Source organism: Lissotriton helveticus, chromosome 1_1, assembly GCF_964261635.1.
Source record: "Lissotriton helveticus chromosome 1_1, aLisHel1.1, whole genome shotgun sequence".
NCBI classification, from domain to species: Eukaryota; Metazoa; Chordata; class Amphibia; order Caudata; family Salamandridae; genus Lissotriton; species Lissotriton helveticus.
In genome coordinates this window covers 1797689023-1797705075 of record NC_136057.1, presented here as the reverse complement: position 1 = coordinate 1797705075, position 16053 = coordinate 1797689023, and the positions used below count along the sequence as shown (strand labels likewise).

The following is a 16053-nucleotide window of genomic DNA, read 5'->3' as shown; positions in this document are numbered from 1 at the left end:
ATCCTCAATGTATACTTTAAATTACAATTCTTCTCAGATAGGGTGCCTAGATTAGATTGGCCAGGAACCAGAACACGTCGAAACCAGGATGGCCATCACACACTGTGGGCTACAGTTCTTTTTGTTCGCGGTGCAGCTCATACATCCGGAAACGTGTGTCAACACACAATGCAATGTAAAGTTTTCAAAAACTGCACATGAGGAGTCTTAGAAAGAGGGGAGCTCCCCCTCGGCGCCCGTTATCTTCGATGGAGTTGCCGTTGTCGGCGCGCACACCGGTGTACCGCAAAAGAGCCAGAGTCCTCTCTTTGTGTATGTGATCAGTTGACTGAACTGCAGTTCCCAGCATGCTCCTTTGCGCCTTCGCTTCCGGGTGAAAGGTGTATCGGGGCATACAGCATGGCGGAGGCACAGGAGCAGCAGATCGAGGATGTAGTGGTGGAGAGCGCGAGCTTCAAGTCGCTGGTGAGCAGCCTGACGTTATATTTTTCTGTTTCTTAGTTCTGTACAGCTAAGCCTGGTGGATGGTATTTTCTCGAGAGTTACAATTAAGCGTCTTTTCCTCGAACGTGTAAACTGACAGACAGTTTTCCCATCTGGGCATTCTAGGGTGAGTTCTATCTCATTTTCAAGTGCGCCACGAACAACCTTCCACACCCCAACCAGTTAGGTGCTCCCTTTTGTAGTTTCACGTTGCCTCTCGTGGTATTCCTTAGGCTTGCTGCGCCCCCACCCCCCTTATGAGATGGGGGGGGGGGGCTCACCTGTCTTCCATATCTCTGGTAGACTGCTGTCCCGGCACATCCATTTTTGGTGTAATGTCGCACTCTCCTGTTATGTTATGCAGATTTGTAGAGCTGGCCTTCACCAGGGAGGGTATTCTGGTGCTGAGCAAGTATGAGTCTAGTGAAACCTAGGGTCTAGTGGGACTACTCGAAAAATCCAGGTTCAGCTTTTTATGAAATTCAAGAAGTGAGAAGCGGCTGTTATGTGTAGCAGCAGGTTCCACGCTTTAGGAACAATCAAGGAGAAGGCTTGAATGCCTGATCTGGTTTTTCATTTGTGTGAAATGTGTGCAAGTAGGAGTTTGGACCAGTGGAGGTGCCTGGAAGTTTTGTGGAAGCTGTTGTGACTATTTAGCTATGCTGGCCCAGCTTACTAGTGTTTAGGACGTATGTGACGGTTTTGTGGGTGCTAATTGGGAGCTATTTGAAAATCTTCCTCGGAATCTTCAGGGTATGGAAGCATAAAGTAGTGTCAGAGTTGAGATGGGCTGTTAATGACGATTCTGATATTCTTGGCATGGGTGGTGGGTGTCAGTCCTTGCTCTGTTGACTACCAGGTGGCATTCCATGATGAAGTGATCGTCCTGAAGATCACTATTTTGGTCTTGTTGGTGCTTAGCTTCAGAGAGTTAGTCTTCATCCGGTGTAAGATTGAGCGTCCCTTTCCTGCACCTTCTTTTCTCTGGCTCACCCGGTCGGTATGTGTCTAGGAGACCGGGTAGCTTCATGTCATCGGAATAGCACTTTACCAGTCAAGGGCTGGCCATTCACCGGCAGTTATCTTCAGGTTTGTTAGTACAATTGGCTCAACACAAGCTTCTACAGTTCATGCTCTAGTCATTTGTTAAATTATATCCCAGAACTAGAAAACTGATTTACCGGCAATATGGAGTCATCTAGTCGCCCTATACATGCGTTTTTCTCAGCTTATTCTTCCCATTTTGAATCCTCTTTAGCTCTCTTCTTGACACTTCTCCCACCTTTTCTCTGGCTTGTTCCCCGCCTCTCTCTGTGTTGACACCCTTCATTTGTTTCCCTGGTATTCAAGTCCCTTTTTTCTGGCTTGTGCTCCCCCTCCCCTTTCTTTTGTCATTAGTTTATTTAAGAGCTATTTTGGTGTATTTAGACATGGTGCCATGTAAGTTGAGTGCTTAATTTGTAAATGAAGATATAAAACAGTAAATAAGTGACAATACCCACAGTTTTTCTTTTGAGTGGGTGGTGTCTATTGCCGCTACTGAAGCACCCCACTTTCACCTCTGGTTCCCCCACTAGTCTTAGGGCTGCCTTCTAGTTTTTGGTGCTAGAGCTAGACTAAGCTGCAAACAGTGATGTCTAGTAAAGCTGTACAATGCATTTGCATATATCTGTCTTAAATAGGTCCAGTTTTAAAAGTGAGCAAGCTCAATCTTTTTGTAAGTAGATTGTGGGGGGCTACACACTGAGACAGTTAAACACCAATTGGTTAATTTTACTGTGCATATTTCTAATAAATGCACTAAAAATCCTGCTGTTCGAAAGGCGCTCCAGGAAAATATTCCAATACATTTATGGTTGTAGGAAAGTAGAGTATTATGTAGTGAGGCTGATATGGCTTCACTATGCAATACTCTCTCAATACCCCAAATAGGTCCCTAAACTATAGGAGAGAGGAGCACCCAAAATATCAGTTTGTGTCACAATAAATTATTGAAATCCTTCTAATAATAAGTCCTCAGGCAGTAGATTCAATGCAAAGTTCTTCTTCTATATTATAAATCAACAGAAGTTTATTTCAAACATGCTGGACTTTCATTTCCAGTAGCTGAGCTGTGCTCCATAAATTCGATCAAACCCCACATTTTAAGTCAGCCAACGCATTTCGTCCTAAAAGGACATCATCAGGGCTCAAATAATAAACATATAAAAAAACTGTTCTCGTTACATCTTCACAATCACAAAGAATCCAATTTAACCTATCCATTATGCATGCTTGTAAAAACGACATCACCTGCCTATATCCATTCTATAGTGTTCTCTAAGTCAAGATGGAGAAGAAATCAATATAGTAGGTTGGCTGTTTCCTCCTCTGGGAGTCAACCTGGTTGCATATCGGAGGCAGTGTAAGCTTTAAAGCTCACTGCCTTATTGTACTACTTCACTAGCCCTCCTGTCAGGGAGGGGTGTCGCCTCCCCTTTCCAGACGTCTTTGTTTTTGACTCTTGGGAGTGTTCACACCTCCTGGCAGGGGGTCACATTCCTGTTTTGGCGTCAGCAGCTGTAGGCTGTCAGCGGGGGAACAGGAAAAGCTGTGGGCAACCAGGTGGGCAACCTCTAAGGTAGCCACCTGGGTGCAAGTCACATTAATTCCGACTTTAGAAAATGATTCGGTTTGATTAGACACGGTGTTTGATACTAAACGTGACATATTATAGTGGCTCCATAATGATGCTGGCAGCCTCTGGGTGCCCTGGTGCCAGCCCATGATAGCCGATGGCCCCCTGAACACTTATTGTAGCTCCTAATGGAAGGAGGCTACTATAGGGACATATAAGCTTGCACATATGCCCATGCCTTTAATGTAATGCAGTCTGCCTCCTGGGCTCAGGTAGCCTACCTTAGGGATAACTGACATATATTAAAAATAGTGCTCTGACCTTGCCATTCATGGTGAGGTCAAAGTCAAGTTGGAGCAGCTTGCACTTATCCTGCAGTCTGCAATGACAGGCCTGCTGTCATCTGTTTACTTGGATCACTCAGGATGGCACAATCAGTGCTTCAGACCCTGGTGACCCCTTTAACTTCCATGCCATGGGTACCTCTGGTACCACTTACGAGGTACTTATAAGGGGGTTAAAGTAATTGCCAATTGGGACTACCAATTCAAATACTGTAGTGTAGTTCCTATTATCCCAATAGGCTCTGCGCATTGGAATAATACCTTCAATAGTAAAGGCCTAGACCAGACGTTAACTAGGTCTACTACTGACGATATTAGACTTAAAGTTTTGGGTTTGCCAGCTAGCTCAGAGTTCACTAGAAACGTTCTCGAATGTTCAGGAAGGAATTAACTTCCCTGATTAGACAAGAAGGGATTTAGTTTCTGACAACCATAGAACATGACAACTTTGCTCTCCCCTAATCAAGAGTGTATCTCGAGAGTCGTGTGAACAAAAGGCAATTTATTTTACTCAGTCAGTACGTGCATTCTTAGTCTCATCAGATTGTAGAGAAAAAGGAAGAGACGGGCGTGTTCAATAAAAAGGTGTTATTTATTGATCAGTCTCTTTTCTCATACAAGAGAAATGGATCGGTATTATTGCAATACTTATAGTTAAGTAAAGTGCATACATTAAAAGCAGAAGTATAAAATAATACTGTAAAAACATTGATATGGTTTCTAAGCCATAAGATGTTTTAAAATGAATAAAATATATTACATACACATATACATTTGACTAAACGTACTCAACTGGTGTTTCTAAATATGCCTACCCCGTGTACCTGACCTAAGCCTAATACGTGGGCGGGAATAGAAAGTTACAGTTTAAGTTAAGTTTGTTTTTGCCAAGTGAATAACTAAAGAATTCTCTGCGAGGGGTTATTCAGTTCTGTACCTGGAATTAAGGATGAATGAGGGATGGTATCTCTCTCTCTGGTCTCGATATTCCAGGCTGCCTGCGAGGGCTACCCGGAAGCGCCGGTGCTGGAATTCTCGGCAGGAGAAAGCAGCGCGTCTCGTTCTCAGCGCGTCAGGAAGGCGGGGCTGCGCCAGCGGGGTCTGCTCTGCTCTGGGCTTCGGCAAGTATGGCTGCTCCGTCTCGTCACCACCGCGTGTGTTTGCATAGGGCAATATCGGTAATATTTATACCTTTAAGGTGCCGAGATTGACGTAAGGATGGACATAGATACGTCAATAAGGATGTCATACGACTTGCTCGTTAGCACATTCTTTTGCTAAAGTTCTCGGTGAAATCAAAACAATGGCCGCAGGGTTTTGCCCAGGTTGTCATAGGTTTGATTTGTTATGAGAACTCCGTATGCCTTATCAGGGGCTGGAGGAATATCGCTTGTCTAATTAGATCGCAAGCGTTATGACCTAATCAGATAACACGTTTCTGTGCCGTAGTGTGACTGCGTCAGATAACGGTATCTGCATCATGGGGGTTTTCTGCCTCATGGGCTGACTGCTAGTTAACTTGTTGGTTTGTTTAACCAGAATAGGGTCAGGAATAGGGGGATCGATTCAGAACCTATAGGAATACATCACACCCACTCCACGCTAACTATGGACATATTTACTAATCTATGCATAGTAAAACATACTATAGAGTATAGTGTATACCTTACCACCCCAAAATACATAAATGCATTTTGAAATTTTTCAAATATACGGAAGAATTGCAATCATATGTATTGTATGCACTCAAGCTGTAGAATAATGGCAAAGTAATCACGCATTTGTATACATTATTGCTATTTGGTATATGAGAATCTACACATGAAATGGCTCTTAATACAGAAAAAAGGTTCGAGACCATTCCATCACACAATAAAATATTTATGAACATACCAGCGGGCAGCTAATGTCTATAAGCTATCTAAAATTTAGAAACCTTAGTTCTCTAAGAATAGTTCTTACTTTAAGCAGAAGATAGTGTCCCGAAAAATATGCAAAAATATTTTGGGGCTGCTGAAAAATTGCTGTCCGTGAACTGGAGGTAAAATTGTTCATGTGACTTTATTTTTAAAGTTGAAGGCCGAATTCAGGGAACGCCGTGTGCGAGCTCGCTCAAAAGTCTCTATTTCTGCTCTGGTGAGAACATCATATCATTTAGGCTTTCGAAAAAGCTGTCAACCGCTTCCTGGGAAAGTTCCACTAACTCGGAAAAAGGTGTAACCATGCATTCGTGCGCATGATTGTCTCCATTGACATTCTGATTCGCATTGCTGACAGAAGGTCGTACCTGTTCGATGCTGCTTTCATCTTGAACTTCACTACCCCTTAATCGTAGTGGTGAAGCTTCCACGAATGCCGTTATCAGGATTGGTAGCCTTTGAGGGCAGCACAAAGCGTGAACCTTGATCGGGCTCAACAATGTTTCTGCATCCATTGGCGCATCCGATTGTAGCGTCAGACAGGTGTCGAACACGCATTCTTCTCCGCATAGCAGACACCTTAATACAGGTAAAACACATCTTTGCCACATTGGTCGAAATGATAGAAACCAAGTCATGTTCAGGTCTCTAAGCCGGGAGAGTCCCAGGATTTTTGATATCCGGTCCCGGTATCCAATGGCTAGGATTGTTTCTTCCCTTGTCGCAAGAGTTTGGTCTGTGACATGGGTTGCCATAACGAAAAATAAGGACTAAGAATAGGATTCCTGCAATTAGTCCCAAGATCAGGGGAAGTCCGCCAAAAATCGAATGGACGAAATCTGGAAAAATACCCAGTATGGCTTTGAATGGTGTTAATGCCATCGAAAATACTGTCTTAAATACCTTTGAGACCCCATTGGTATCAGAAATATTTAAGATTTCATTCAGGATCTCTGCGAAATGTATGGGGGAATTAGTTGATAACAATGAATGTATCTCTGCAGTCGTCCTTGCGACTTGTAGATCATACGTTTCTTTTGATGACGTGAGCCTTGTAGGCGTCTGAAGAAGCACTGTTTTCATTCTGCTTAAAGTATCTATTCGAATAGAAGTAATTTTCAAATTGGGCCATGCCCTTGCCTCCCTGTCTGGAAAGGAGCTGGGGAACAGTGAGCGTCCACAGCACTTGACCTTTGCAGTCGTAGTTACGAGATAAGGAGTCCCGGGCATAAGACTACAACATCTGCGATCTACAATTAGAATGTAACTCCCATTATAGAGTCTTTGAAAGAATGGTTCTATCTCTGTTGCAGGTGCGCCTTGCTGGTGACATGAAAGGTTGTATGAATTCCCTTCACAGGCTCCATGCAAACTAATTCCGTTACACAGAAGCGTGCCGCTTAGTGACATCGCACAATTATTGCCACTAAGAAACACTTTCTGTCCTTTATTACTGACACATGCATGTGAATAGGGCAGGTTCCATGTTGTTTTAATGTACCCCTTTCCCAATTTCTCGTACATGCCAGCCTGTATATATTTTTGGCAGTATTGAAACCTGAAGGTTGAGATTGGAATATTTATTATCCCATGTATTATCCATTCACTGACAGGTCGTTCTGACATTGTCACTGGTAATCTTTCGAGTTTTTCAATGCTCAAGATTGTATAATCAGCACCCTTTTGTGCCATACTGATTTGTCTATCAGTAAGGTTAAAGATTTGGAATAGTGACGTTGTGTTGATTAAACGCCAAGGCACATAGCCTGAACGTAGATTTTGTAACGTCCAGCCAAGCTGTACAATAGAACGCAATTGAGACTGACCGTGTTGTAGCAACAGTAAGTCTTGCGATAATATGTCGATTGCTGAAGACACAATGCTGTCCAAAGAAAAAATTCTGGAGGACAGAGTCATTAACCCATTGTCCACTACAGAAAGTGATTTTTCCAAATTAATACGGTCAATTTCCCGTATTCTCTCTGCTGTTTCAATTTGAGTAACCTTCCAGGCCTCATTGTATGCTGCATATACAGAGGCTGCTATGAAACGTTTTTGACGCTGTTTGCGCGGTCCCATAATGAAATCACGCAAGTCAGCACCATCAGTAAGTAAAGTTAGGTGTTGCTTAATTTCTGTCAGTGTGGAAGTTTGTAGCCACTGAAGGCATAATTTGCCCACACTGTAGGTGGTTATTATCCCTGGGTGATGTCTTTGAGGATATCTAGGGTCTGGCCTGGTCATTTTGAACCCCTGTGTTTTGTTCAGGAATCTGTCTTGACAGTTATTAGTATCTGTGGGCCAGATCAACCACTGTTTCCAATCTGGATGTGTTCTTTTTTGGTTTAATACATAATTTACGTCTATCTCTTCATCTATAGAGCTATTGCTGTACATTGTTGGTTTTGGAATAGACGGTTTATTTAAGTCTTTAATTTTGGCTAGGCCAAGACAGGTAGTTTGTTGAACAGTGTCATTTAAAAATATCATTTGTTCTGGGATCATGCAGGCTCTAAACAAAGATTCTATACCCTGTACTTGCCATTCTTTTGTACCCCAAACACTTTTCAATTCAACATTTTTGTCCCAATAATCAAAACGAAAAGTATTCATTTTTTCAAAGAATGAGTCTGAATATATCAATTTTGTGTTAGTTATCATGGTCTTAGTTCCTGTCTTGTTTGACAATTTGAAATAAAATGCTTCAGCATTACTTATGTTAAAACCTGAAAAGTATGAATATTTGTCATAGAAGGTTCTTGAGCTTCCTTTTGGAGGGGTTGCACAATGTTCCCATTGATTATAATTTAAAACATTTCTAGGTTGTGCAGATCTATGTAGAAAATGGTTACCATAGTGGTTATAACAGTACATACTATCATAATTTGTAGAACCCTGCAAATAATCATGTTTGGTAAATTTAGCAGACATTACTAAGTCAGACATCATATTATTAATGCTTTCGAAGTCCCAATCATCAGCAAATGAGCTTGGTTTTGCAAAGTCACTCAATGAGATCTTAATTTGGTGTGGATATTTCAGGATTTCGACCGGACCATAAATTTCATAGTCAGTGTTGTCCCAGGCTACCCCACCCGGTATCGGATTGGCTGTGAAGTTGACTGAAGAAAGTTCTCTTTTCTCGACGTGTGACGATGTGTGTGGTTTGAGGATCAAGTTGATTTTCTGACTTGCTGTGTCCATTTTAGCATATTTTCCCTCAATGAAGCGTCCCAAAGTAAGTACCATGATGAGCCAAAGTATGAGGATAAATGCACCAAAACCCACCCAAAATTCGATCCATGGAGAAATCAGATATGTTTCTTTCAGTTGTTTCAAAAGTTCTTTAGCTTTATCTTTAAAGGTTTTTGATGATGTCTGTGTCTTTGATTCACTGAAGCCTTCAGAGGAATCATCGAAGTTTATGAAGTAGCCGGATGCAGTTCTGTCAATTGTTCCAATTGTATCATGATTACTGTTTCCTGCATTTTCGCTTGGTACTTCATTGTAGATTGGTGTGTCTCTGCTAAAAGTTTTTATTTGGGTTTTCAGAGGTCTGAGTTCTATTGCATTGTTGCATAGTCCTTGTTGTTCTTCTGTAGGCGTTTCAAATGTGATGAGCCTCTTCGTTAGGACCTCTGTACTGGTAGCAAACCTTGGTGTTCGGCTACTTATTGGGAGTCCACTTGGCCTACTGTTTGTTATCGGCCACATGATTGTGGTTTTACCAGGTCGATGGATACAACTCGGTTCTCCTTTTTACCAGCAAGTGGCGGTAGTACAACTGATCTTGTCCCGTTGATAGACAAGACAGGAACTGCTTTTCTGTAAGAAGGCCCAAATTCCTTCTTTACCGCGATCTTTTCCCTGACTAGATCCCCGACTTTTGGAATCCAGACAGGTCTTGCTGGGACAGGTGGTGGTTCTTCAGTGGTTGTTGGCTGTTGTTTCAACTTTATGTTGCTCAGGTCTTTTCTTGTTTTGTTTAAGTCCTGCAAAATAGCCAAACGGTCTTTGATATCAAAGCTTTTTTCTTTCACCACTGAAGTCTGACTATCAATGTCAGAGATCAACATCCTAGTTCCAAATAATAATTCGTACGCACTGAATCCCTTCAGAGAATTTCTTGGCAAGTTATTTAGACTACGTTGGACACTTATTAGATGTTTGACCCACCCAGCTCCCGAACCTAATATCCTTTCCGTTATAGATTGCTTTATGCCTTGGTTTTTTCTTTACACCATCCCGTATCCCTCAGGAAGGAAGTGAGAAGATTCCCGCTGTGCTATGCTCATTTGGCCATGTTTCCCATCAGGCTGGAGGGCTAGAGTGAAAACAATGGTCAAACGTAGCATGCTCTTAGCGTATATGCCATTTAGACTCGCAAATCTTTGTATAACAGTCCAGACGTCAGCCGAGTGCTGGTGATCTACATTATAAGTGGAAACTAGCCTGTATATGTTAATCGCAAGCCTTCCATTTTACTCTTGATTTTTTCTGGAGTAAAACGACGAGGTATTAAACTGTTTCTCTCCCCACTGCGATCTCTGTTGCAGTTTGGGCAGTTTTTTACAAACATGGTGTGACGCAGGCTCATGCCTGGCCACCAGTACCGTGATTGTAATTCTTCCAGAGAATCTTTTAGTTTGAGGTGTCTGAGACCCTCGCCCATATGTGCGTCTGCGATTAACAAGTTTCTCCTGTCCATGTTTGGAATCACTCTATCCCCCACTCCAGGGATTCGAGCAAAAGGGACGGAGTTTGCATCGATTATGTATGTATAATTGAGTGGATAGTTGATCGGTAGCGCTGAGCAGTCGCCTTTTGATGACGTTTTCACCGCCAGCACTGTTTCACCGTCAATGTATTTTAATGTACGCTTTTTTCGAACTACGGGAGCCGATTTAGTGGCTGCCGCTGTGGCTGTCTCAGCCAATGAATTCCCTGCAACGTGAACGCCATCACGCTGATGACTCAGTGAGTGTGTCACGTGAGTCTTTGGTAGCTCTTTTTGTAAAAGAGCTATTTGTTCCCAGAGCAGTTTCTGCTTTATTGGTGCATCTGTGTCATCTTTGTAACCGTTCTGAATCCATGTCTGCAAATCCTTGTTATATGATTTGACGCAGTAATATGAATCTGACACTATAAGTGTCGGGAATTCGCGATCCGCATTATCTAGCGCCATTTTCAATGCTAGTATTTCAGTTTGTTGTTCTGAATTAGTTTCTACTGAGTGTGTTTTTGTTAATAAAGGTTTTAGTTTACCTCCGCGCCACACTTCTTTTGTAATCCCACATGTTGGGTTGTATGCCTGTTCTCCCCAAACGGGGGGTTGAGCATGTCCGTCTGTATAAATTACACAGGCGTAATGTCGTAAAGGCAGAATGTCGATTGGCAGAGGGAATGTTCTTTCATATTCTAGATTTTTTAATTCTTCTAGTTCTGGATCAAAGTAATAGTATACTTTGTCCGTTGTGATTGAATTCACCCATTGTATCTATTCCGGATTCAATGTTGTTGTTGGTAAATTACACGGTGTTGTTAGTGCCTCAAAGGCTGATTCTGCTGTTCTGACTGTGATATGTCTACCGTCAGCTTGATCTTTTTCTCTAGCTATTGCGGTTTGAACTGCATGAACAATTTTTTCTTTGTTGCTGAATTTCTGTTCAGCTTCTGTGTACAAGTGTGATTTGAATGCAATTGGTACCTTTTCTCCCTCATTAGAGGTCAGGTATGTGAATCCGCATCTCCCTGGGATGACTCGAATCACAAGATTGCGTGTGTTATCACGTGTTTCTAATTTTGTTTTAATTAGCATGTCTGTTTGTAAGGATCTCAAAATTTCTGTGTGTATTTGAGTCCAATTGGATCTTTTAAAATCTGGTTTTATCAGATCATAAAAGGGGTTTGACCCTTTCTGCGTAATTTGCAATGTATGTTCTTCCGAAATTTAGGAAGCCTAGAATCGACTGTAGGTTTTTTAGTGTTCTAGGTGCTTGGATTACGGCACATTTCTCTAGGAAATTGTCATCCAGGCTTTTGCCTTCACTTGATAATTCATATCCTAAGAACAGGACTGTCAGATGGGCAATTCTGGATTTTTTAAAGTTGAATTTGTAACCCTCTGCTGCGAACCCAAGTATTATGGTGTTCACTCTCTTCAAGTGAGTCTCCAAGTCATCATCTGTTAAGTAAATGTCGTCGACATAAGATAATGCTTCATCATCATATATTTGTAGTAATTCTGTTACTCTCGCTGAGAATACTCCCGGGCTGTTCTTGTACCCCATGGCTAACTGACAGAATTGTTTTTGAGTGCCATTTATTGAGAACGCAGACAAATATCTGCTCTCTGGTGCTATGTTTTGACAAAAGAATCCATTAGAGATGTCTAATGTTGTTTTGTATTTTTTGCGCACTATGTTATTCATTAGTGCAGCACTATGCGAATTTTGCACTGCAAAAGTTTTGCAACATGTGTTAAGGTGTCGGTAATCCAAAACTAGACGATATGAATTGTCTGGTTTGGAGACCGGAAACAAAGGGTTGTTCATTTGTGAGGTGCAAGTTTCAATCACCCCCTGATATTCTAGCTGATCTAGTATTTCTTTTACCTGTTTTTTAGCTTCTTGCTTAATTGGGTACTGCCTTTGTGCAGTAGGTTGTGATTTTAACTGGATTTTGTGAGGAGGAGAGTCCTCATCCCATCCCACGTGATTTTTATATAAAGCAGGAGCTAGAGCCACTGCTCACTTTCTAGCAAGTGTGTATTTTTTATGAATTGGGATGTGATTTGAGAAGGCAGGCATAATTACTTCTTCGCCATGAGGGCACTCCCTGACAAACTCTGGTGGCCAGTCTTTTTCAGCTAGAAGGATGTCATAGCCCTTGGAGAGATTATCCCAAAATAGTCCCCTTATTTTTCTAGTCTTATCCCCCTCTATACGTAATGTTATTTCGTATATTTTGTGAGGTTTGCTAACTCTGGTGTCCGCAGTTTCCACTTGAAGATATTCATTCGTGTCCACTGTCTCCAGATGATTCATAAGGACTTTGCGAGCTATGCTCACTTCTGCTGCGCTGTCTAGCATTGTCTGAGCCCATTCCCCGTTTTTCAGTTGTGTCCTCAGAATTCTCGGCATTGTTAACTATTTTAAGGCTGGCTACCTTCTTCTTTGGAAATTGTAATTTCTTTTTTAGCTGAGCAGGTTCCTTGTCTTTGGACTTGGCGTGCTCTTCTCTTTGTTCTGATCGTCCTCTTTCCGATTTCTGCGAGGAAGTCTGAAAAGATTGAGAGGGACGTGTATCAATGTCTTGATATCTATCAGGCTTTTTTATATTATCCCTGTTTCTAAGGTTATATCTTTTCCCAGAGGGGTCACTCTGGGGTGACCTGTGTCTTTGGTTCGGAGATTTCTCTCTTCGCCTAGGAGACCTTCCTCTGGACTGGAATTTCTTATCTTTGGGGTTGGATTGTTTGTTTCCATCCCAGCTCTTTTTCTGTGATGTTGAATTATTATTAAAAAATATTTTTTCAGGACTTTCAATTAGTTGTGGTTTTACTGGTATTCCACCTAAACTATCTCTACCTAGTTCCTCATAGGATTTTTCTATGATTCTGGCTATTTCAGCTGGTTGGTCTGCTATATCTGTCTCCTTTAACCTCTGGCGGATCGCCACGTTTGCTGCTTCTCCCTTTATGTTGGCTAATAATATAGCCGAGACCTGCTTGAAGTCTTTTAGTAATTTCATACCAAGAGTTAAAGCGGGCTCTGGACCATATTCGTCTTGAATTTGTTTTAGCACATCTGGTATTACCGAAATGGATGGAACACCGTGCGTTTTTGTGTAGATGGAAGCAAAGACTGTACCCCAAGTGTCACAGTCCTCAATGTGTGGTGAGATTCCCATTGGAAGACAGATAGTCAGAATCCTGTGCTTTTCTAGCGGGGTGGTGTCTGGAAACACCGCCTCTATTTGGGTGATTTTCTGCGCTAGCCAGAATGGTATTTGTTCCCGTTTAGCCGGTACTTTACCTAGGCAGGACTGGATGTTCTGTGGTGTAATTTTATTTGTGTTCCCCTGGTGAGGGGTCAGCTGTGGGAGTTTAATCGCTGGCTGAATTGTTGAAGTCCGCATCACATACTGGACTAATTGTCTATGTATTTTTATTAATTGTTTTAGCTGTGTTAACAGGTTAGCTGCAGACATCCCATCGATGTCTGGATGTGGTGTGTATCCGGCTTGGACCGGCCACGTTGCTCCTGGTCTACCTAAAGGACCGAGCCTGGTGATGTGATTATTATGTTTTAGGGCGCCATCAAATAAGAGCAAATGCTCTTGAAATTTGAGTGGTACTTCCACCTCCTCGAAAGGAGTGTACGTTTCAGGAGGTTCCTCTATTTTGTAATAGTGGAAGTACTTTGTTACTGGATTTGCTGCTGGAAAATTTATCCATGAATAGTATACCTCTGTCTGCCGATATTCGTGTGCCTCAATTACGAATATGACTGTACCACCTCTAGGTGTCAGTCCATTTTCTATAAGTTTTATGGTTATAGATTTCCTTTTAATGACCGGGATGAGTATTATATCCTGGTCTGCTTCCTGCATGGTAGCATCAGCTGCTGCGAGTTCAGTTGCTAATCTAACTGCCTCTCTTTCTTCATCACTGTCTACCATTTTACCGACAAGATGGTTATTTTGTTTGTTTGCAGATCAGGTTTCTTATGGAAACAAAGATTAGATGCACAATATTTTGGAACAGTGTATCCTTCAACGTTGACTATACCAAGAACCATACATAGGAGTTCCCTCCTGCGAGGTCTGGCGGATATAACCTTTTACCCACTCCAGACGTCTTTGGAGTATTATGGGAGAAAGGGGTCTGAGTGAGAAAGCACGACTGAGTTACTTTAAATGTCTTACGTTAGTTTTATCGCCCTTTCCAAACGCGTTGGGCGCCATGTAGTGTAGTTCCTATTATCCCAATAGGCTCTGCGCATTGGAATAATACCTTCAATAGTAAAGGCCTAGACCAGACGTTAACTAGGTCTACTACTGACGATATTAGACTTAAAGTTTTGGGTTTGCCAGCTAGCTCAGAGTTCACTAGAAACTTTCTCGAATGTTCAGGAAGGAATTAACTTCCCTGATTAGACAAGAAGGGATTTAGTTTCTGACAACCATAGAACATGACAACTTTGCTCTCCCCTAATCAAGAGTGTATCTCGAGAGTCGTGTGAACAAAAGGCAATTTATTTTACTCAGTCAGTACGTGCATTCTTAGTCTCATCAGATTGTAGAGAAAAAGGAAGAGACGGGCGTGTTCAATAAAAAGGTGTTATTTATTGATCAGTCTCTTTTCTCATACAAGAGAAATGGATCGGTATTATTGCAATACTTATAGTTAAGTAAAGTGCATACATTAAAAGCAGAAGTATAAAATAATACTGTAAAAACATTGATATGGTTTCTAAGCCATAAGATGTTTTAAAATGAATAAAATATATTACATACACATATACATTTGACTAAACGTACTCAACTGGTGTTTCTAAATATGCCTACCCCGTGTACCTGACCTAAGCCTAATACGTGGGCGGGAATAGAAAGTTACAGTTTAAGTTAAGTTTGTTTTTGCCAAGTGAATAACTAAAGAATTCTCTGCGAGGGGTTATTCAGTTCTGTACCTGGAATTAAGGATGAATGAGGGATGGTATCTCTCTCTCTGGTCTCGATATTCCAGGCTGCCTGCGAGGGCTACCCGGAAACGCCGGTGCTGGAACTCTCGGCAGGAGAAAGCAGCGCGTCTCGTTCTCAGCGCGTCAGGAAGGCGGGGCTGCGCCAGCGGGGTCTGCTCTGCTCTGGGCTTCGGCAAGTATGGCTGCTCCGTCTCGTCACCACCGCGTATGTTTGCATAGGGCAATATCGGTAATATTTATACCTTTAAGGTGCCGAGATTGACGTAAGGATGGACATAGATACGTCAATAAGGATGTCATACGACTTGCTCGTTAGCACATTCTTTTGCTGAAGTTCTCGGTGAAATCAAAACAATGGCCGCAGGGTTTTGCCCAGGTTGTCATAGGTTTGATTTGTTATGAGAACTCCGTATGCCTTATCAGGGGCTGGAGGAATATCGCTTGTCTAATTAGATCGCAAGCGTTATGACCTAATCAGATAACACGTTCCTGTGCCGTAGTGTGACTGCGTCAGATAACGGTATCTGCATCATGGGGGTTTTCTGCCTCATGGGCTGACTGCTAGTTAACTTGTTGGTTTGTTTGACCAGAATAGGGTCAGGAATAGGGGGATCGATTCAGAACCTATAGGAATACATCACAATACCTCATATTTAGAAAGACCGCAGTAGCTCAGGGACGTGGTTAACAGGCTCCAGTGCACTTTCAGAGTCAAAAACCATCCAAATTGGGGTACAAACAGCACAAAATGTAAAGGAGGAACCTGCAAAAAGCCTGTTTCCTTTCAGTGGCTTACTAGACATGCCGTAGAAAGCTAGGCTTACCCTCCCCAAAATATCTTTGAAAAATGAATGTAAAACATTGGCTAAAACGCTGCATGTCTTAAAGGTGGGAGAAAAATCAGATCATGCAGTTTCACGTAGCATATCCTATATTAAAATCTATAAAGCATCTTTCTTAATTTCATTTCATTTTTCCATCCCGAC

General features: G+C 42.0%; 1 protein-coding gene across 1 annotated transcript in view; it reads left to right on the top strand.

The window, feature by feature from the left end:
- Window positions 1-311: 311 nt before the first annotated feature.
- Window positions 312-16053, top strand: part of DDX47 (DEAD-box helicase 47) — a 229183-nt gene continuing 213441 nt past the window's right edge. Inside the window, exon 1 of the mRNA XM_078640767.1 lies at window positions 312-465. Within this exon, the coding sequence (XP_078496893.1) occupies window positions 400-465 (66 nt within the window). The 5' untranslated portion in view covers window positions 312-399. The remainder of the gene's footprint in view (window positions 466-16053) is intronic.